Raw genomic sequence first — 24,094 nt, 5'->3', positions numbered from 1 at the left:
GAAGTTTGGAATTTTTTCGTTGTGGTATTGGCTTGCTAACTAAATTCACTGTAATATTTTTGAAATATGTTCAACAATTGTTAAAATCACCGTACATGCACCTGGACATTCGTTCCAAGAATATGACCAGTACACATAGCTCAGGTCAGACAAAGGAATCGGCAATGATACACTCACAGTCACAGCACTTATATCTAGTCTGCACAACCAAAAATAAAGAAAAAAGCAGTTTGATAACTTGGAAGTATCTTTCAAGTCTTTTCTGTATACTGTCCAGGTAATTTTCATGTTCTGTACTAAAAACAAGTTTCAATTAGTAATAGATAAATCTTATGCTGGGAGCTAGTTTGTAATGGGCCCATAAAATTACAGCTGATAAACTATGTATCTTCATCAATAACTGAGGATATATCAAGATAATAGGTTTTTCTGGTTACAGCTATTCAAGGTAATAATATTGGTCACAAGAAAAACCTAACAATTTCCTTTTTGTGTTTCAGTTTGCACCCCTTGTTTCCAGGTTCAAATGAAGTGGACCAGATAGCCAAAATCCATGACATCATGGGTACACCTGACAACACCATCCTAAATAAACTTAAGAAGTAAGTCAGACATCTTCTGTATTCTACTCATGGCTGTATCTTTAGCAGATGTGTGATCACATTCACATGGAATTTCTTTCATGGTTGCATGAGCATGCCCCCTAGCAGTAAGAAATTCAATGGAAGATTTATGATTGACAGATATTAAACAAGAATGGCCAATTTGTTGTGGTGTCAACCAGGAAATTAGTGTTGCAATGTAAGCCATATTTCATGTAAACTCAACATGAAGTGTACATCCTTTTGCAAGAGGTGAAGGCTTGTACCTGATGGATGTGTCACAGGTTTGATCATGATTTAAGCAGGCAGTTCAGAGAAACAGTGAGGTTTTGTACTCATGAGTGTGGTACTTGAAAGAAGAAAACATTTTTGTGGCTTGCAAATAAAAGTGTAAATGGATGGGGCATTACATATGAACAATGTCCACAAGTTGATTGATGTGTTTGTGGTCAAAAGGAGTCCCCAAGGAGTTTAGTCAAAGTAGGTCAAGAGTTCTTGTCCACCTGGAAATTTCATTGCATCGTGTTGTCTTTTCTATTACAGTAGAAACAGGGGAATGAATTTCAACTTTCCACAGAAGAAAGGTACAGGGATTGAACGACTGTTAACTCATGCATCAAAAGAATGTATAGATCTAATATATCAGTTGTGTCAATATGACCCTGATGAGAGGATATCAGCAAAACAAGCACTTAGACATCAATATTACAAGGATCTGAGGTAAGCGTGACTTTCTCTTTGTATCTGCATTCCATGAGTCTCATTCTTTATGCAGTGTTCGTGTATCTCACTGACATATTGGCTCAAGAGTTTAAAAAGGAAATGTCAAGGTGGAATTAAACCTGCCATCTACCAAGCAAACTGACATCACGATTCACAGTGTACTTTTACTGTACAAAGGGCTATGTAGGTCACAAAATATTAATGGTTCTCGGTAAACACGAAAAATTTACTACCGCAATTTTCTTCACACTCAATACTGCGCGGAAATTTTATTTCATTGCTACATGGTCGGCCATACTCTATTTATTGTTTCTTTGACTGGCAGATGTTTCAGTAATTTCAGACAGCCTCAGCAGATGTCACAATTGACTCATCAAATGCAGATCAGTAAAACATTGCAATAAAGGTTGCTAGTTGACCTCGTTATGTTGTCACAACTCATCAAGTTCATTCTATCAGTCACAACCATTGCCGGCTAGGTCAAACACATTAATCAAGTATGTTTGAAGAGGTATTAAGAGCCAGACTTCTAAAATACCCATGGTTCTTAGCAACCAAGCATTATCCTGGCCCTGCTAATAAAAACACCATCTGTTACAGGCCATGTATAAAACTCTGGCCTTGCATTGCAATAATTGATGTGTATATCATGTTGTCTGTAAAATAGAAAGCAATAAGATCCTTAATGATCATTATATTGAGATGAGACAGCATCTGAATTTCCAAGATGATATTGCTGTGTTGCAAAACCAGATTGCACAGTTCACTCTTTGTATTTCTGACCAACCATAAATGGAACCGTAGGACAATATGACTGAACTGATTTGATCAAAGGAATATAGGCTGGCAAGTTTGTCAATGATATTTTATTCTTTTTCCTTGTGTGCAGGGATGCAGAGAAGCGTGCCCAGGCAATGTCAAAACTTCCTGTAAAAGTAGAAGAAACAAATAAAGACAGGCCTAGCTCTGCCAACACAGAGACATCAAAGCCTCTCATACCAAAAGATATAGCATTGAGACATGTACACAGGAGACGAGTACGTAATTCAATCTATTTGCCATTTTTTCCATCATCTATACTTGTTAAAAGTATACTGTCACCTGTTCCAATTTTGCCTCAGTTACCATGGAAAGAGAAAATCTAACCTATCACAGAATTTAAGCAGGTGGCCGCTTTTTAAAAACAGCGCCCTCACATGGGCATTTTGAATACCAAGGAATGCCCCTTTGACCATATATGGGCATATTAAGATTACAGGTGACTGTATACCTTTAATGCAACCTCTTTTTTCATTTGTATTTGTCCAGTGTTATGATTAAGATAGGCAGGCTGACCAATTGTGATTTGAAAGTTTATATGCGAAATGTTAGCATTCTCTGTTCTTTTTCATACCTAACCAAATGATATCTATGATTCTGTACCATCAGCCATATCATTCTGTAATGTTTAGGCCAGACCTTCGTACGCAGATATGCAGATCAAATGGTTTATTAAAGATTTATTTGAATTTCACATGTCTGTTTACTTCAAAGAAATGAATAACAGTTTGTGACAAAGTATTTCATGAAATCTTTTGGAAAGCTGACCAAACAGTAGTCCTAGACCTTATGTAATAATGTACCAATATGCTCTCTGTCTTGTTGATGTCTACAGAGAAGACAGAAGAAATATTCAGACTTGGAGAATGTACAGCACAACAGTATTTTCCCCAAAGTATCACAGGCTGCTACGTTACACAGTTCAACGTTTCCCTCTGCCTCATTCCCGACGACGTTTCCTAAACTCCACAGTAATCATCACATGTTACCAAGCATTGCAAACTCACACTATGGTAAACACCACCATAACCACCATCACCATCACCATAAAAAGGTAAGTGTTCCAACAAGGAAGTGGTCATATCCAACAAAGGGAAATGGCGCTGGGTCTTACTGGGTCAGGGTTGCACTGGGTGTATGCACTGACTTCAAGCTGGCCGGGTGCCAGATTAAAACATTTACAAAAGTTCATCAATCAAAATAAGTGTTTACCAACATAGTTGACTGACTGAAGACCACATCCACTGCATACAAATATTCAAGTGTTGTTGTAATGTTTTGTGGTATATGGTAAATCATCTTTTGCCAAAATATTTAACTGATATCATCACAGTTAAATCTGTGTCTTTTGAATTTCTGTTTGAACTGTCCTTAGATATTCCGTTCATTTTGTCGAACTTCAAGAGTTCAGTTTTACACCTTAATTCTGGCATTCTCAGTAGTGCTTCTTCTGTATTAAAAGTGATTTTTGATAACTTCGATGTTTATTTATTTTTATGATTGACTGACTTTTTTAGCTACTATAGACTATAGTCTATAGAAGCTATTGGGATGGGTATCCGTCCGGCGTCCGTCGTCAGTCTGTATGTATGTATGTATGTATGTATGTATGTATGTATGTATGTATGTATGTCCGTTTGTGAGGCGTCCGTCCACTCAAATATCTTGAGAACCGCAGTACTTACTGATTTGATATTTGTTGTGTAGATGAAAAATACGATTTTGAGAAACTATTTTTTTTAATTTTTTGATATTGTTGAAAATAGGCAAATTAATGCCAAAAAAGGTGTTTTTGGTAAAAAATCTTCTTCTTCATAACCGCTGGTCAGACAGCTTTGTTATTTGGTATACAGGTCTCTAGGGGTTACCCAACTTAGACTTGTTCAAATTGTGATGAAATATGTAAATCTGTATTTTTAAGGAATTTTTTTGTCATTTTTGGTCAAAATTTGACTTACATTGTATGTAATTCTTGTACTGTATAAACCCTATCAATTCACCCAGAAAAAAATAATTAATATGATTTTAAATAATTGAATTAATTAGGAAATCATCAAAGCCAAAATAATTTTAGTGTAGAATTATCAGAAAGTTCAACTTTTTTTGACAGTTCATAGTGAAATGCTTACCATCTTGGAGGATTAAAACATGTAAAGGCAACTTTCCTGAATCCCAACTTTGACATATTCTGAACCGTAATTTATTGTGCCCTGTATGTTATCTAAAAGAAATTGCTCAAAATAGTCAATAGAGATAGAGATAGAGATAGAGAAAGTTCTAATTTCCATTATGGTTGACTTGGTAAGGATAAAATAAAATTACTTTTTGAGGAAAAAAAAAGAGTGGTCAATTAAAGAGTGGTCAAAGTGATAGGGTTTTTATGGTAAAGCTGGGCTGTATAAAGATTCCTCATGTGCTATTTATAGCAATTATGCAATCTGTGTAAACAGTGCAATGAAAGTGTAACATGATTCCTTATAATGCTTTTGATGACCTGAACTTCTTAAGTTTCAAACCTTTGTCTCTTCAGTGTGCTTTCTCTGAGTATGTACAGTCTCAACTTATTAAACAGAACTCACAATGTTAATCAAAGATATCCACCTTCTTCATCAATACATGTGTCACAAAAGGTTATTTTCTACATAACTCAACAGAGCTCTGTCAACTGTTGAGTTGCTTGTTCTTTCAAAACCGCTGGTCAGACAGCTTTAATATTTAGTTTACTTGTCCATAGGATGACCTTAGTGAGATAATTTCATACAGTAAGGAAATACTTAATTTTGTATCCATGTCTATAGTAGCTTCAGGGACTTTGGCCCTATGTTTAAAATTCTGTATTTTCTTATTTTAATGAGCTACTAATTTTGTAAAATTCTCTTTCTGAATTTAATGATGAATGAAAATGGTGTTGAGATTTCAGTTTAAGTGTATTCCCCAAAATTTTAAAGAAAAACTTTTGCTAAAACTTTGTGCCAGGAAACTTTAAATATATCCTTTCAAAATTAAGGATGAAAATTTTCCAATAAAGGAAAATTGGTACTTGCGAAACAAATGTTTTCTAACACTTGAAATTCAAAGTGGCCACCATCCCTGTGTCAACTCTATGGGTAAAATTAAATTTTCGATGATCACAAAATAAGCCAGTGAAAACTTTATTTAATCTATGATCTTCAACATCACACTGCTGTGTATTGCTGTCAATCCTTCCATCATAATTTAAAACATTAACAACCATACTGTCTGTCATTTCTTTGCAGGCCACAAACTACGACACTCACACCAAGAATATGTACGGTCATTATCAGCTTCCATCCATAGACAGAGGGAAAGGAGGATTTTAACGCTGAGGGTTCTTGGAAGGAAAACAAAAACAGAAAAGACTTATGGAAAGAAGAGCTATATCTTGACATGCATGTAATTCACAGTCATGTTGTCAGTCTGGAAATCCATCCCTTGCATGAACTTCCATTTGATGTAAGTGTTGGAACAGTAACTGGCAATCACTGTGGAGTTGAAAGTACATGGAGATATGGTCTGGCTTTGGCTACCAAGTGATGTATGCCACAAATAAATGACATTTACCTATTTTTTTCCAGATTTTACACCATTGAAAAAAAAAGGAACAGTATTTTTATCAGTTTCTTAACTGATAGTTATAAATTGTATAGAGCTTACTGAATGAAATTTGTTTTATTTTGTTTTCATCTTCTACGATCTCTCAGATCATGGATGTGTAAATTTTGCTATGTAGAAGTTTCTATTTTTGTAAGACATAATCTCTAAAAATTGTAAATGGTTGATTTTTTGGTCCTGATGAATTCTAACAAAACATGTTCATTCAAAGTTTGACACCTGTGCTCTTCATTGTCGTGGCTTTAATGATCAGATTTTTTTCTCACTATGTTAAATTTCTGACTTAAAAAAACAAGGATCCATGGCTATAATTCATGTGGCGTTATTCACAATTGTGGATAAGGGGCATAGTTTTCAGGTCTGTACATATGGGACCCACACAACAGAAGTCCAGTATTAACCCTTTGAACTCGGCTCAGACATAAATGTCCGATGACATCATAGAGTACCAGGGGATCAAGGTGCAAAGGATTAATGTCTGTGCATATGTTGTGATTTCAGTAGGAAAAGCAAAATGGCAACTATTGCAGACTCAGCAGTGTATTAGGAAATGGGAAACTACAAAGATTAATAGTGGTCAGTTCCATAGTGTCAAAAATCCTACATGAACATCCTCCACAATGACTATTTTAGACCAAATTTGCTTTACACCAGTCCTGCACTGTGGGATATGAAATGCTTTCTACAAGTAGAAAAGTCACAAACGTGAAGACCTGATAACTATTGCCCTTTAACCACCTCAACTCAAGAGAATTCCCGTCCCAATAACTTGTATTTCTACTCGCATTGACCTGCTTATAGCAACAGAAAAAATAACCAATGAAAATTACGGAGTACAATGGTCATGCCAGAAATGTAAGGAAATATCTTGGATTGATGTTCTGGTGTTCTGTTCATCTCTCAGAGTGCTTGTACAATACCAACAAATTGCATCAACATGGCTTCAGTTGTGTGAATGCTGACGTACCGGTATAAGTCACCTCTCACTAGAATACTAAACACACCAAAGTCAAGAAAGTAAAGTGGGGCATGAAAAAAAGCAGCATGAATTAACTCTATCAGAATATTTGATGAAGAATTATTTAATGTCATTTGTAAAATATACTCCAAGATTGAAATACATCTGTCAGCTTTGAATATTTGTGAAACTTGATCAAAATGTATACTTGTATATATACAGACTCCGTCCATTAGACTGATACTGGCGTTCAGTCTCTCACCCTCCAATGTAATGTTGTAAGTGCCTTGTCATGTGGTAAGGTCACTTATATTGACAGTAATTATCTGGTATTTAAGGAGATATTGGACCTTGCTTGGTATAAGCAATAGGTCTGCCCTGAAATATACAACTGCATGTTGTTCATTGATAGTCAGATCTGCCCTGAAGTAAAATGACAACCATTGAAACAAGTGTTGATAAATGTATTTGAATACTTTAATTTCTTTGTATATTTTTAATATATGAGATATTGCTTTGAGCTGTGTCAGCCAACTACTTTGCTTCACTCTTTATGTTGGATATCATTGGCGGGTTGAATGCCAGTTACCGTGGAACCACATCGTTTACCAAGAACAGGTTTAGTCATGGGCAAAGCAGTGTTCTTTAGCCCTGGTTTGGTCAAATTTTGTGCATAAACAATTTTCGAGAAAATTGCATATGTCTTATCATATTACTTAGGAGATGAAAATGAATTCATGGTGGGCTATTTTTAATATGTAAGTTGGTAGATGGCTGGGGCAAGTATTCAAAGATTTACTGAAGGTGACCTCTTCAGAAGAATTTTATCACAGGAAAATGCCAATGAGTATCCAACGAGAATGAACAGAAACTGGCCAGCATTAAAAGTGTGTTGCAACCTAGGGGTTGCTGTATGGCGTAATTTAACAAAGCAACTACAGTTCCAGATCCTTCATGAACATTGAAGAAGATGAAATCATGTTAGAAATAGGACATTTCAACATAAGTGTGTTTGTTGTACATAGCCTTTGATATGACCCTCTGTAAGAATTGCTGAATGAACTTCTTTTATCACTGATCATGACTGAAATCTGATATTTCAAAGACGCAGCTTGGAAGAGTATTTTAGCCGTGCCACTAAGGAAATATAAAATGATTGTAAGATTATGTAAATATTTGAGATTTTTGAATAATTTGTTTTAATTTGGGTAAAAAATAATACCACTCTTAACATTTTATTGTAAAAACTGGATTTCTTTGTATATTGTTTGTTCAATCACCTTTGTCAGTACTACTTTTGATGTTACGTTTTTACACCTGAATTATGGACGTATGAAGAGGTATCAATGCTATCAAGAAAGTTTTATTATATTATTTGAACTATGACAGAGTGGAAGCATGTTGCTTGGCAACTACGTGGAAGCATGTGACATGATTGAACAAAATTGTGTATTATCAGTTAGATTAATTTAATGTTAGACATGTCAACTAACATCCTTGGCTTCTCTGTTAGAGCCAAAATGCCAAGTTTTGAATTCTTAGTCTTTCACATGATTGCTATCCGTCCTTTTATCCATGCCCAAACAGTGGAATGAAACAAAACTCTCCAGTTCAATGTTTAAAAACGTGACAGTCAGAGGTAGACCATATTTTACCTTTCGAGAAGTAGTCAGGATGAAATTTGCAAGTTTTTTTCGCCCAGTTCCAAGACATGATGTGATACATATCATAGCATTAAGGAACATGTGCATACTTTTTAAGGGATTCCCAACTCTCCTTGTTTTCATTTGCAAGTAATGTGAAGGTTTTCCTGCAAAAGAGGGAAGGCAATAATGTTTAAAATATATTCATATTTGACAACCCCCCCCCACAAGATGTGATGGTCAATCCCTCAACCTTTCTACCTTTTTTCAATTTAAACAGATTTACACTCGCCATTGCAAACAATGGAGTTGGGCAAAACCATTGTGGTAAAAGGATTAATTCCCTCATTTAGGTACTATTTCATTACAGAGAATTTACCAGCAGAAAACATCACATGGTGATAATTCATTTCAGTATCTCAGCAACAACTCTTTCTGTCGACTACAGTCTTTGAATCAGGGATATTTCTCTTTCAGGTAACTAAGAAATAAGAATCCAAAACTTTGTGTTATGGTAAATTTCAATCGAAATTAGTTTTGCCAAACTTTTATTTTTCACTAAAGTAAATTCTTGATAGTTTACATGTGGGTTTATGTACTCTGCATTTTTTTTTAGAAGAAAGCAATGTGTATTTTCACACAGTGGATTAAACTGTGATGAATTTGTGTTAACATACCACTTGTGAAGTTTTGTGACATGGAAACTGCATCAAAAAGTTTCAACTCTTTTAAATTCGTTCAAGTACCACGCAAACTTATAATCCGTCCTTCTAAAGAAAAACACACAATAAATTTACATGTATGGGCGGGGAGGAACTGTATAATAAAAAATTAATGTAATAGAATATTGCAGTGCCACTGTGTTTGTTTCTGTTATTCATCATGTCTCTGACATGCCAATTCTATGACCTGTTATGAATGCCATTTACTGTTAACCTTTTGAACTTCGACCCCTGATGACCTTTGACATCAAGTAGAGTTTTATCCCATACAAGGTTCAAAGGGTAAGGAGAATCACCAACATTTATTGTCAAGTCAGGAATAGCAATCACAATCAAAATGATCCCACAAGATTTCACAGAACATCTTGTGTTTTGATCAGCCTTCCTGTGAGACCCAGTGGAAATGATATACTTCCAAGTTTTTTTCACCTGAACCAAAGTCCAAGGCCTCCACAAAAGACACCAAATTGCCTCTTTAGATCCCTGAGCAGTGTGCAATCTTACAATCCAGTTTCTTATTCTTATATACTATCACCATTATTGTTTGAGAGACTTTTAAACCTTGTGAATCATGCAAATACAGCAGGCAGGTGGTGTTGTTGTCCATGCACCATGAAGAGCTAAATGAAACTTCATCTTCAATTTGTTGTATATACCGGGTATTGTCAAACAAAGGGAATATTCCACAGTCTGGTGGTGAAAGAGTTAGACAAGTGGAGTATTAATGATGACTGTAGACACTTCCATAGGTGCTTCATAAAGGTTTTTGGTTGAGACGCAGGTTGTATTTAATTTCCACATTTTGTAGCAGTCATTAGTGACTAGGATGTAGTTAATTTGATAATGTTGATTGACAAAATCTAAACATTACAATAACCATGATAATAGATGGAACAAGAAAGGGAGTAAAATACTCCATAATGAAGACTTTATAATTTACAATATATGAACTATAGAGGGCGCTAATAACTCTAACCAGTGAGCAAGTGTGTTTCTGAAAAGTTGATTAAAAGTTACAAGTTGAAGGCAAAAAAAGTGTGTGTGTGTGTGTGTGTGTGTGTGTGTGTAGATGTGTCATGTGTTCACTTATCTCTGTACTACACAAGTATGTATGTATGTATGTATGTATGTATGTATGTATGTATGTATGTATGTATGTATGTATGTATGTATGTATGTATTTATGTATGTATGCATAGATAGACCAATGGGGATACATACATACATACATACATACATACATACATACATTAATGGTATATTCATCAAAGTTTACAAAAGTAATGCAAAATTTGATGTTTTTTTAAACCTTGTTTGGTTAAATTTTTTCAAAATACTTGTAACAGGAACTATCATAAACTGTGCGAATACACTCCTTTGCTGTAAATGAACTGGATATCTTGAAATTCCAAGTTTGTAAGTTGATAGATACCGGGAAGTTCAAGTGTAGGTTGTTGGCATGGTGATGTGCCAACAATAAACTAATTTGAGCATTACAAAAATCATTAAATAAATCCGGTTGAAATAATAAACATATATTACATGCATCATGAACCTTTGTTTGTGTATGTTAGAACCCGACTTTGTTCAAATTTATTCTCCGCCACTGCACAGCGGATATGCACGTGTCTCTGCATGATTTGTGACGATTCGTCGCTTGAAGGCGCTATCCGTGGGCTTTCCTTCTGTGAGACTCGTTTCCCTTGCCCCTCGTATGCAGTTTGCCGCGCGCCGCAAACTTTGTGTGTGATGATCGCTGGAACACAGACATGTAAAAGGGTAAACGTTTCGGAGTAGCACGTAATATTTTATGGGTATATGCTATGCCATTTGAGCAGATTTCATATTTCCGCACAACTTAGCAGAAACGTTATTGATAGAGTAGTGGTCAGCGCGATGATAGATAAATAGTGCGTAATGAAATGTACATGTGCATGTAGGAAATGTACATCTAGTGGGCTAAGGGGAATTGTAAGTGGTTGGGAGAAGGCAGCTGGGAGCTTGAACGGTTGTGGGGAACGGGCAGTATAGATACTGGAGGGCACTTGACATCATAATTCAGCGGGAGGGCATATTTTCCGTATATGCTTGTGGGAGGGCAGTAAAGTAGTTACGAACAGGTCCACTTCCCATTCCAAATTCTGCAAATTTTAATGTTATGGTCAAAACTATGTAAAATCAGTATATCAGCCTTCGAAACGTGTTTGGCCGAATTTACCAGTTGGCTGTACCCGAGTGGTACTCTTGCAGAAATCATGCAGGGAGGTTTAAAATCAAGGGAGTGTTATATTTGGCTGCTGTAGGCTAACTTCTATATCTAATTCCTAAATGCTATAGTACTCTATGAAACGTGAACTGACTGAGACACGTGCGATTTTCCCGCCAATTATATTTAATGGAGTATACCTCTACACACGCCGACCGCGACACTTTACTGTGCACTTCTATCCGTATCAAGTTTCAACATCTGTACACCGGCGTAGATAAGAGAGGAGAAAGAGTGGGTGGTGAAATCCGATCTGGCAAACGATAGTGCTAAGCTGTAAATCAGCCAAACGAAAGACCGATGACATGACAGCAGTTTCAGTTGGTACAGAGTTTTCAGGAGGTGTCCGTGCAAGTTGCGTTGGCACCATGACAGCGGAAATGTAAACAGAGGAAAACCTCGAGCCCAGCGTGTACACACGCCGTCATCGACACGAGATCCGGGCAATCCTTGCCATCGGAAGCCGTAAGCAAATGAAAAGAGTGTATAGTTGGAACGCCCACACTTGTCCGCGAAGATCTCCCGACAGCTCGTCTGGAAAGTGACATTTTTTCAATTGAGAAGATCAGCTGATCAGTTCGGTCAGGTTCGGGTAAGGTATTCAAGCAATTGTATATATGACATAGTAATTGCTGCATGTGTGGAAAGTTAATTCATTACGCGCAGTTAACTTTGAAATTGCCTTTCTTTCTCAGTGAACTTGCTAGTATATATGTTCGAAAATTGCATCGGCGAGGTGTTATACAACATCAACATCAGTGCATTCTCTTCACAATTTTTCTTTTGAAATTTTCTACCCAAGATGGTTTTTTTCCTCTTTATTCCCTCCAATTTTCCTTGGGAATTTTTTTCGCTTCACAATGTATTTCATGTACTAGACAGGTTTGAATGTCATTGGCAGTATTGTTAAGACGTTCCTTGAAAGCCTTGGATTTTGACTCCCTTTCAACCCAAACTCTATAAATTTTCTGATGTTACCATAGAAACAGCAAACATCAAATCGAACATGTACAAAACCCCTTTTAATGTTAAATTCTGAGATACATTTTCTCGGAAAGAAGAAACCGCACTACCTTTGCCTGTGAGAAAAACCTCAGTTCATGCACCGCTCACGTTTTCACACATTAGACCCCTGAAGTCCGTGCGTTAGTTTCTATGGTGTTGGTAAGTACATTCACCAAAGTGGCACGCTGTTAATTAAACCCCTGCCAGGAAATTACACTGGAAAGATGATCGACAATTGGCTGGGTATGTAAATGTATACATTAATTTGTAAATTGACATCGATCATCATTTGCAAATTTGTTCCAACATGTACTTCTGATGGATTCCAGGAAGTTCATCAACTATGGGTAAGCTATATGGTTAATGAAAAGTAGCATGTGTCAGGTTTGAAAATTTGCAGGTAAAGTGAACTGCACATTCTCAGTTTTTAAAGTTTATTATTTAAGACAAAAGTCAGAACAATAATTGATAATGATGTACTGCCATTTTGATATTTTATCTTGGTTTTAGATGATATTTTTAAGTTTATTATCAGGTATCAGTGGATGTTTGTAATTTCAGATCCATTCAAAAGATTTAGTTGGCACAACAGAAATTTTGTAACTTTTAGGCAAGGGTATAATTTAACACTGGGGTTATTAATTTGGTATGCTTTCAAATCAGTTTGCGTAAAATAATTTTAGGAAAGTAATCATTTTTTGCCAAAAAGTAAATTTGCAGTTTACCCCAAAGCCTGCAGTGTGGCTTGGTGTGAAATGCCAGGATTAGATGTGAATATTTCATGCAGAATTTGACTCTTAGTACAGAATTCCAGAACAAATCAAGTGAAATTGCTTTTATAGCAGAGTGCTTGGCTCTTGTGACTGTAGGGCTGAGGCGTATGTTGAAGATTAGAGTCTGGTTAAAGAGTGACAGAAATTTTGTTTTCAAGGAACTAGTGGTATAATAGAAAACATATAGAATGTGTCAATTTAACAAGAATTTCAGTTATTTTCAAAAAATACCTTCCTTTTCAAAATGCTTTTTGTGATATACAGCAACCAAACATATGAAGAGCTTATCGGCAAAACTGAAGAATGATATGCACAACCCTCATTTGTTTGTAAATTTTGTATTTTTGAGATAAGAAGATACATTCCTATTCAGATAATCTTGAACTTTTAATAGAGCGTAGCATTATCCCATTCTTTTTAGTTGTCACTTACCACAGATTGTTGTATCATTCAATACTTGAATGATGCATGTGGTTATCATGCATGGACTGTACATCAACATGTGTTAGAAATGATTTCAATCACTCCCTGCATGTCCTTTAAATACCAAGTTGATAAACTGAATTAATGGTATTTCATAGTTTTTACTTTAGGAAAAATATTAATAAAGTGGTCCATTATTTGACATAAAAAAAAATATGTGTGAAAAATTATAAAATTGCATCCTTGTTAAGACAGAAGTTTTTTTCTGTGTGTTGGAAAATTCAATATTAAATGTTTTCATTTTTATTTTCAGATCTTCTCTGCTGTACCACATGAATTACATTTTCAAATTTTGTTGCATTTTAAGATCTTTTAAATATTATTTTATTCTGCACAGGTTTTGAAAAGATAGAAGAGTTGAACTTGAACTGAGCCCCTGTCTTCATCATCATCACCATCATGGGTTGTTCCAGTAGTATTAAGGATGCGGAAACCAAAGACGATGGTGATCGTGCTGATAACGAGAGACCTGGTACCTACAAACAAACAAACCACCACAGTCAAAATGAAGATGAAGACATAAGCTGCCGCAATGATGACCACAACGACAATGAATCTCACGGAGAACCCAGGAGAAAATCAATGACAGAGGAAGAATTCAAAGCTGTGCTCGAAGCGACCAAGGAGAAATTCCAGAAAGAAATGAGAATAATGAACGGCTGCAAGGATTACAGCGCGGAGACTGTGGCGCTTTCACTGCACAGAATTTCAGCCTGCCTCTATGACATCCATGAAAGAAAGAGAAGACACTGTCTCGGTGATGAGCTGGCAAGTTTAGGCTTTGCCGAACTCTTTGTGAAAATTTGGACCTCTCTGCATAAGCTTGACCTGTTTGCTAAGGAAAACTTACAGGCCATGAAATGCCTCAAGAAATTAAAAGTAATCGCGTGGAACTACAGTGATTTGTCTGGAGTGTTCGGAAAAGCGATGGGGTGTAGCGGTGCTATTAATCTATTACTAACTGATTTGGTCAATCCCAAGCTAGATGTACCAACTTTGCGAAGTAATGAGAAGAGATATTTAATCAAGGGTACACTAGGTATTCTGCATAATTGCATACGTATGTGTCCAGAAAACAGGAATCTGTATCGCTCAGCGAATGCTGTAGCGCTTCTGAACAAATACCAGAGCTCGTCATACCCAAACGTGAAATGCAAGGCTCTGCTTTGTCTTTCTTACATTATTGACGAGCAGGAAAACGAACAACTGAATGCCGGACCAGGAAACCTCCAATTCATTATCGGTTTACTGGAGAGCGCACTCCAAAGCCCCAGCCACATATCCAAAAATTATCGTTTCTCGGCGTCGGAAATTGTTAACGGGTTGAACCACTTTGCCATACACGATACAAACAAGGTAATGATTGTTGAGAATGGTGCCCTGCCACTCTATGTGACTATGCTGCAGTCTAATTGCACTGAGCAAGAGCAAATATTGACTGCCAGGGGAATCTGGACTTTAGCATTTCCACCGGCTAATAAACACAAAATCAAGAATGAAGAAGGTTGTCTTCAAGGTACGTACAATATACAAAATAAATAGTGCAGATTAGATATGTTTCTTCCACAATAAGGTGTACAATTAAAATAGAATACAAGAAAGAGAAAGTTAGGCATACAATTTTAGATTTTACTTTAAACATATATATATATATATATATATATATATATATATATATATATATATATATATATATATATATATATATATATATATATATATAATATATATATATATGTGTGTGTATGTGTACAGTAAAATTTATTGCAATGAATATTTGTAAATACTGTATACGTATCAAAATATATATATATGTATATCTATATATATACACACACACTTTATTGAATTTGTCTGTAAAAAAAGTCTCGTTTTATCTTCATCACTGTCGTCAAAGATTGAAAAATATTATCCCTTCCTTTCAGCTTTAACATCACTTAAACTGAAAACACTAAACAGCGAGTTATTCAGTGTCTGTTGTGGTGCGTTATGGGAGCTACAGCAAGGTGAAAGGTCGTCGGATGCCGATGAAGAAGACAGGAATGAAAGAAAGATTAGTTTGGACAGTAGAGCACACGTAATGATTAGTTACCAGTGGGATCTGCAAGCTAGGGTGATTAAACTCCGAGATACCCTGAGAGAAGATGGATACAAAGTCTGGATGAATGTTGAGAAAATGGGTAGGTTTCAGATACACTGTACTAAATAATCTTCCAGATCTAATCAAATACTATGTTGTAGGGGATTCTCAGTCTACGTGACCAGCCTTCTAAGTGTGAGGCAGAGAGTGTATATCAGAAAAAAGAATGAAATCTGCCAAATCTATTTAACACATATCATGTATCGCTCATTTCAAGCAAAGACATTACTTCTTATAGATTAGTGTCAGAAACTTATCAATTCTAGTATAAAAGGATTCCAGAATGAATGGAACTGCTTGGAATAAAAAAGTCTTCAAAATTTGTACTTTTGCTCCATATATATATACTTGATGATAGTTTTATTCAATTTTTACTGAAAAAGAGAGAAGAAATTTAAAGGAACTTAAAAAGTACAGAGTATAAATTCTATACAAAGTAAAATCAAGTGTTTCATTTTATTCTTCAAAAAGTGCGTGCTAGCTCCATTAAATTTAAAATCCAACTGTAGGGGTTAGAAAGGGCCACTGTAAATTGCTTTAGCAATAATTCCGTGGAGGCAGTAATTTAGTCGGCACTCTGTGGTTTACTAACCTTTGCTGACTTAAACATGTATCAAAATCACTGATTGACTTCAAGGATTTACTGAATTCACGGTCTTTCATCAAGCATTTCGTCAAAGTCAGCATTTGTGCTTGTTATGAGTTAGTTTATTATTCCTCCAGTTTGCGCAATGTACATTCCAGCATAGTCACAGGTTTGATTGAAACCTGAATATCTATATTTCAATTGATAGTCACTAATACAGCATTTCACACAGCAATTTGCTTGAAACAAACAAATTTTTCTCCCTGATGATGACTTTATCAATGTTAGATATATAAATTAATTTATACGCATTGTATATTACATCAATAGAAGATCATTGCAGTCCTGTAGTGGCCTTTCCCCCCCAAAAAATCAAATCTTGTTGTAGAGGATTGTTCTTTTATGTGTATTTGTAGGGATGCTGTTCAGGGAATCTCTCAAAGGTCATGGAAGCCAGACATCCAATCATGAGTATCTTGATGTTTGGATGGATTCAAGTAATGCCACACATGGTTCATCAATCCGTCAGATTTTTCAATGTATATCAATAAGGGAATTACCTTGAACTGGAAACTGAAATACTGATTAAGTCAGAGCATCAAGGACTTTGTTTTTTTTTACATTATAGATCTGTTCATTCACACGGAATTTTTCACAAAGATGTTCAATATAAGTTCTAAAGAAAAATGACAGGAATTCTGGAACAGGAAAGGAGTTATGTTGATAATATAGAAATTGCCGAGAGATGAAATACTATTTTTACATGTTTCTCAGTTACCGGTATGTCGGTATAGAGCCAGTACTGTAGATACCAATGAATTAACTTGTGCTTATCTAATAGGCATAGCCTTCATCCCAAACATCTTGAAGAGGTTTGCTCAAAATGTTTCCTCAGTGCCATGGATGTGTTTTTCAGCTGGGTACTTAGATTCACAGTATTCTGGTAGTAAATTGGCATGATGTTTTAATGTGTAGGAGACATTGTTTCTGCAACGAGTTCAAATTGTGTGCTGTTCAGAAATGGTTCAGGAAATTTTCATAGCATATCTTTCAAATGCTCTTCAGTGTATCCTTAAAATTACCATCAAAATGGAAAATTAATGCCTTTATTAGGTAAAATAAGTTTGCTTTAGAGTATTCAGTGCTGTATCATAGGAAAGTGGCAAGTGTGGCTTTAGCTTTAAAATTTTTGTTGGAGGTCAGTGACAGAAATAACATCGACTAGTGGCTCACACTGACATTTTCATGCTAATTAGTGGCGTTTTCTCTTCCTGGAGCAGGGATTCTAAAAGAGCATGAGTCATACCATGAAACGAGCTCGCTCTTCTAAGCTTTTGTATCTTCCGATTACAAGCCAGTAAAAGTGAGGATTTCGAATTTCACTATATATTGCTATGCACTGAGGCTATCAAAATGTAATGGAAAAAATGTAATGCAACTGGAACAAACAGATAAAGTAGGCGTAAATATGCAATGTATAAAAAACTCAGCAATATCTGGTAGGTAGATCTGCTAATTTTACAAAAAAGTCACAAAACAAAGAGTTGTTTTAATGTGAGTGATCTGTTTCATTTAGGCAAGTCTGATTTGATTTGATCTTCCAAAGTTCATGGGTGCATACAGAGAAATAATATTTCGAGTTCATTTCCCTTCACAATCTCAATTTCAGCTCGACCATGCACATTGGTCTCAATCAGAATTATGAGATGACAAAAAAGGTTGGTCAGTGGAAAATAGTCAACTGGGGAAATTGGTATTGATATATGAGTGTGATTGAATGAGATGCATGAAATAAAGTGAAATTGATGTTTTTCATCTGGTGATATCACAGAGGTAGTTAACTTTTATGTTTATGGTTTAGAAACTGTCACGTTTTCACTCACTCTCAAGAAATGAGGAATAATTTAGGAAAAAATACTTTCAGAAATCCGGTAAAATATATTTAGGCTATCTTGTTTTTAAATTTTCATGTCTTAGCAATTTCCTGTTTGTTTTATTTTCTCAGATGGTGATATAATTGAAATGGCTGATGCAATAGAGAAGGCTGGTGCTGTAATCATTTGCATGTCACAAAGATACAAAGATGATCCCATGAGCCGTTCAGGTAATCAATATTTCCTTTTTTGTTCTTTTTGTTTCAGCTCACATGTTCACTCATATGAGCTAATGTCACAGGGATGTCTGTCTGTCTCAACTGTCTGTTGCAGATATCTCAATAATGGGTTATTGGATCAGAATAAAATCTGGTACATCAATTCAGTTTGCAAATGTCAAGAACTGATTAGGTTTTGGTGAGTGTATGTGGCTTTCATTTTTTATGCTTATTTACATAATTAATGACTGTAGAAAAAACGGATATACATTGACAACCACTACCCAAAATTTGATTAGAATTTCTACAAATGTTGATCACACTAGGATACTAAGGGATGAACTCCAAGTTAATTGCTAATTTGCATATATAACAAACTTCCCTTAATTAGGGATTTACACCTTGATTGACTCGATCAAAATTGATGAAACTTGCTATGTACATTGGATATTCTATGATCTAACATTCATGCAGGTTGTTTTAGCATTTGTAGATAAACTAATTATTATTTGCATATTTAATGAACTTTCTAATTAGAGATACATCTGAATAGACTTTATCAAAGTTGGTAAAACATGCTATGCAGATTAAAGATACTATGATAAAATATTACTGAAAGTTGTTTAACACTTTTATGCCAGTTATTTAGTAATTTGCATATTTAATTATCCTTCCCAGTTAGATATATAGGCTGGAGGGACTCTGCAAAAGTTTATGAAACTTGCTATATATATTGATGAGACAATTGCTAGTGAAAAATATTTTGCATTTTCATGTCAGCTAATTTACAATTTGCATATCTAATAAGCTTTCACATTTAAAGCTTGAAGGACTTGACTGAAGGCAATTACACTTGCTATATAAAGTGGTGATACAATGACAGCAGTCGAAGAAATTCAGTATTTTTATTTCAGCAAATTATATATTTGTGCGCTTAATGACCTTTGGAATTAATCTGCCGTGAATATTGTTCATGATGTTGATCATAACAATTTCAATGAAGTTGCAAACATATGGCAAAAGTTTCAATTTACTGGCAGCAGCAATATCTACCAAAACAATAAAATCTAGTACATAGATTCTGTTTAGGAATGACAAGTAATGATTAGTTTTTGGTGGGTGTGGCTTTCATAATTAAAACTAATTTACATAATTGTTTATTTACCATTTTCAGAATGACCATATCATATGTCATAAACTTTTACATCTTTTATGACAATGGCACTGCTCATTTGCATATTATAAACTTTCCTAAATGGAGATATATATTTCAATATGTACATTGCAGATACTATAATTTAACAGTAATTACCCCGGGTCATTTAGCACACTTGTATATCCGCTAATTACATATTTGCATATTTAAGGAACTTGTCTAATTAGGGATACATATCTGAATTGATTTGACCAAAGTTAATTAGACTTGCAATATAAATTGAAGATACTATGGTACACTTTTAGTGAAAGTTGTTTACCATTTTTACACGATCTAATAATTAATTTGAATAATAAAGGAACTTTGGCTATACTTGGCCAAAGTTGATGATACTTGCTATGTACATGGAAGATAATATGATATAACATTAACGATAGTCATCTTTCATTTCTACATCAGCTAATTACTTAATTGCACATTTAATAAAGTTTAGCAATTAAGATGAAAGGACATGACCGAAGTTGATGAAATTTGCTATGTTGATGATATGATTATGAAACTGTAGTGCAAGATATTAATAGCATTTTCATGTCAGCTTATTGGTAATATGCATATTTAATCATCTTTACCAATTAGTAAAAGTTAAACGGAAGGAGTGTGCCAAAGTTATGGAAACTTTACTTTGTATTTTGGTGGGACAATGTTATTTAAAGAAGTGAAAGACATTTTTCATTTCACATTAGCTAATTTGTAATTTGCATATTTTATGAGCTTTCACAATTTGGCATGTAAAACTTGAATCACTTGACCAAAAGCAATTAAACTTGCCACACAGGATGATAATTCAATGATATGGCAGCATGCAGTGAAAGAAATTTTAATTAACATTTTCAATTCAGCTTAATTTCTAATTTGTATACTCAACAAGTTTTTCAGTTGAAGCTGTACATGATGAATATTTCTTGTGATGTTGCAATGAAGTTACAAAAACATGGCAATGAAACCTGTCACAGAAAAGTGTCAATTTAAAGACAACTGCAACATATACTGGAACATGGGAGCATTTTCAGTTCATATATGGTTCTTATTGTAACATATTCTATAGCTGACTTCACATATCTGATAGCTTTCATTCTTAGTAAATAGATTCCTGATTGATTGATTCAGGTTTGTCTGTCCTTTCATCGAACATTTTGACTGTGAAATTTTATTTTCTACAATGTGTATGCCATTTGTTTTGATTTTTGAAACTGTATGTAGCTAACACTTAACATTGTATTAATTGTCAATATGGAGTGTACCGGTAATCTGAGAACAATAAAGAGTCAGATTTTCTTCTGTCATGTTCTTTGAAATATCACATTTGAGCAGTTTTAGCCAGCTGCTATGTTGCTTGTTTAGTAATATTACAGTCTTGTATAAGTTTTTATTTAAAAATCAGAAATGACACCACCCAGAGTGCTATTACGTTTGAATGTGGACCCCAACTGATTTTAAGATTACAGTCAATTAGTTATGTAGATTGCTGATTCCATAATTATTTCTATGTTCTACTGTAATCAGGCGTTTTTGCAGTCAAACTCAAACACCATAACTTTTGATGATTGGTACACAAACATCAGTTTCACGAAGCATTCATTCTCGCTGTAGTATGTGGCTAATTGTATCGCCCTGCGTTCCCTATGAAATATACACCTTTGAAGCAATGATAGAGACTGCTGGCAGCAGTTTCTGCAATTGGATTCAACAACACAGTGACATTAAATGTGTTGTTGAGCATGACGGTTTTCCTCAATATTGCTCCAGTTTTTCTTTTAGTATATTTTAGTGCCCATTGCCATGGTAACTGGAATGTTCCAGTCAAAGAATTGTACTTCTCACTCATCCGTATCTACATGAGAAATTCTCTTCAACCTGAAGGTTGTCATCATCATGGTTACCATTCAAGTCGTTTGAGAAACGTTCATCCTTCGGAACATACAAAAATCTTCATTTATTGTTATGATGGTAACAAGGAGCCATTTTTCCAGTATAACTATTACAAATTAAAATGTGACGTACTTTAAAGATACATGATGCGGCTGATTACCCTGAATCCATCCCTACCCAAGAGTCTGCCAGCTCTGTACTGTACACTGCTTTACTTTTCATAAAAGCGCTCAGAGCTTCATTTACTATATGACATGTTAGAAGTAATCGTCTGACATACTTTCTGGAGAGTCGCTGCAGTTTTTTCTTTTGCAAATTGCTTGTAGATTTTGCGATGCCACGGAAATAATAGACACTGGTCGGAGGTCATATCGTTTCTTTTGTGGCGGCGTTTTCCAGCTTCTTTGATGCTGGATCCCCATAGTCATTGTAAAATTGGTGAAGGATTATTAAAAACATGCAGTTTACAGGCTTCAAATCATGCTCTGATGGAGACTGCAGTGTGTACCTTCCTTATAGTGCTCACAGTCGGAGTCTATAAGCTCTCAGTGGCTTTTTCACTTCAGCCCTTTCCTCTTTCTCAATACCTGCAGGCTGTTTTGAGAACTATTAAGTCATGTGTATGAGTCAACTGGTTCCTAGATTTCATAGTGAATTACTTGCAATGGGCAAACTTTGCGGCCCAGCACCTGGCACCAAAGTACAAATTTCAAGTTTACCTTGCTTAATTGTGTATGGTAGAGAGTTGCTAAGTTATTTCAAATCAAAATTTCAGTTGATTAATGCATTTTAGATCATATAGATTACCTTTTTTTCTTAAGGATTTTTCACACAATTGTATATCAATTTCTGTAGGTGACACAAATTCCTTAAGCCTTAATATACTTCAGTGTGTAAATTTAATGTCATGATTGTATGAGAAACTGCCTCGATCATTTAAGTTTTAAGTTACACACAGATTACAGAGCTTTGATCAGTGACATATTGTTGTTTTTTAATCTTCCAGAGGCAACATACGCATGTAAGCTACTGAAACCAATCATCCCTCTAATGATGGAGCCACACTGCATTCCCGATGGATGGCCTGCAGTGCTATTGGGCGCAATTCCGTATTTTAATTTCCACAGTGATGATCTCCTCGCGACCGAGACGCAGAAGGTCAAAGAGAAATTACAGCAGTATGGAGTACTCCAAAATGACAAGGGTGAAGGGGATGTCTGACTGAATTTCATCAAACATGATATTGTGTTGGAAAACACAGGTCGGCTTTCTCTTCTCCTTTTTTTGTGAGTTATTTAATTCACAGGAAAAGTCTGGCTTCCAGGAGACATTACCAGTGATGCAGATCTTTGATGTCTTCACAAAATATTCTGTGAAAACCACGCTCATGAAATTAAATGATTCTTGAATGAAGTGTCGTGCAGGTTTAGGCACATGTTTCTCTCCGTCAATTTGAAGGCGTGAACTGAGACTATTGAAATGGTTTTATAGTGGTCTGAGACAGATTTCCTGCCTTGAATTGAAAACATTCACTTCTCTTAAACAAAGCCTCGATCTTTCTGTTGAAATACAAAAACCATACTTGCGCACAGCACCGGCAGTTACAATTAAACAGTTCCTCGAACAAAGTGGCTTGCACAGAGCCTGCAGCCTTGAGCTAAGCATGTTGAGAAAATGAATTGCATAATTTGTTTACTAAGAAGTATTAGAAACAATATATATATTATACATAATATTATATATATATATATATATATATATATATATATATATATATATAATATATATATATATATATATATATATATATATATTATAAGGCTCATGGTTAAGAAATGATGTGCAATTTGTTGTCTGTACATTGATGGAGAAAAATGTCAAAATAGCACTGAATTTGTGAATGTTCTTCAGGGCATTGCACTGCCCATTCTGTAATAATGGCTAAATATTAGAGCTGTACAATTTCCCATCGAGATTTAAAACTATCCATGTCCTTGTGAACTGTGGAGATATACAATAACGTATTATAGATTGCAATCTTAAACATTGCCAGAATTGTAATCTTCGCCATAAATATTTGAGCAAAGAAATGATTAATTTACATCAGGCAAGGATGCAGTGCTTTGACATTAATGCAGTTATTGCAACGGAGTAGATCTGCCTTTCAGTATGGTTTTAATAATGCTACTTCATCACACACAGGCTGTGAGTGCTGTGTCATATCACACACAGGCTGTGAGTGCTGTGTTACAGGTGGAATACAGTGACTGTAAGCCAACAATGGCACATAGTCATGATTTGTGACTGCCTAGGAATTCTCTGCAATAATCCTGATGGAATTGAAACAAATAGTACGCCGTATATCCTTACATAAAAATTCCAGAACAGTCCCTGAGACTGAACGGCGAGGCACTTTGTGGTTTTGTGAGGTTTCTGTTCTGAATTCTGCTATTTTTTAACTTGCTGTAGATAACCAACATGTCAAAAGCAATGCCATATCTTCACTGGTTATACTCTGAAATGAGTTTGAATGATTTATTTGTTCTAGTAAAACAGATCACTTC

The 24,094-nt window shown here is 35.2% G+C and overlaps 2 protein-coding genes across 3 annotated transcripts in view; both read left to right on the top strand.

Annotated features, from left to right (window-relative positions):
* Positions 1-9,223, top strand: part of LOC139149335 (MAPK/MAK/MRK overlapping kinase-like) — a 28,261-nt gene extending 19,038 nt beyond the window's left edge. The window contains exons 8-13 of one of the 2 annotated variants that reach the window (XR_011556101.1): positions 501-602; positions 1,146-1,322; positions 2,215-2,362; positions 2,980-3,198; positions 5,402-6,170; positions 6,247-9,223. Coding sequence is in view for 1 of the 2 variants with exons in the window: in XM_070721050.1 (XP_070577151.1) it covers positions 501-602; positions 1,146-1,322; positions 2,215-2,362; positions 2,980-3,198; positions 5,402-5,485 (730 nt within the window). In the remaining variant the exon portion in view is untranslated. Of the gene's footprint in view, positions 1-500; positions 603-1,145; positions 1,323-2,214; positions 2,363-2,979; positions 3,199-5,401 lie in introns of both variants that reach the window. The other variant, XM_070721050.1, reaches the window with a different exon arrangement.
* A 1,586-nt stretch (positions 9,224-10,809) lies between these two features.
* Positions 10,810-23,242, top strand: LOC139149334 (uncharacterized). Its single transcript, XM_070721049.1, has 5 exons — positions 10,810-11,958; positions 13,965-15,143; positions 15,553-15,807; positions 18,359-18,457; positions 22,537-23,242. Exons 2-5 carry the CDS (start codon positions 14,027-14,029, stop codon positions 22,749-22,751), a joined length of 1,686 nt encoding a protein of 561 aa, XP_070577150.1. The 5' UTR covers positions 10,810-11,958; positions 13,965-14,026; the 3' UTR covers positions 22,752-23,242.
* The last annotated feature ends 852 nt before the right edge of the window (positions 23,243-24,094 follow it).

The sequence above is a fragment of the Ptychodera flava genome, chromosome 14 (assembly GCF_041260155.1).
Source record: "Ptychodera flava strain L36383 chromosome 14, AS_Pfla_20210202, whole genome shotgun sequence".
Taxonomy (NCBI): Eukaryota; Metazoa; Hemichordata; class Enteropneusta; family Ptychoderidae; genus Ptychodera; species Ptychodera flava.
Note: the sequence above shows the minus strand (reverse complement) of the source record. Positions and strands in the feature narration are given on the sequence as shown.

Excerpts from the sequence above, each read along its gene's own strand:
- LOC139149334 (XM_070721049.1), top strand. The coding sequence starts at position 14,027 with ATGGGTTGTTCCAGTAGTATTAAGGATGCGGAAACCAAAGACGATGGT. Across the intron at positions 15,808-18,358 it reads GATGAATGTTGAGAAAATGG|ATGGTGATATAATTGAAATG; the intron begins GTAGGTTTCAGA and ends TTATTTTCTCAG. Across the intron at positions 18,458-22,536 it reads TGATCCCATGAGCCGTTCAG|AGGCAACATACGCATGTAAG; the intron begins GTAATCAATATT and ends TTAATCTTCCAG.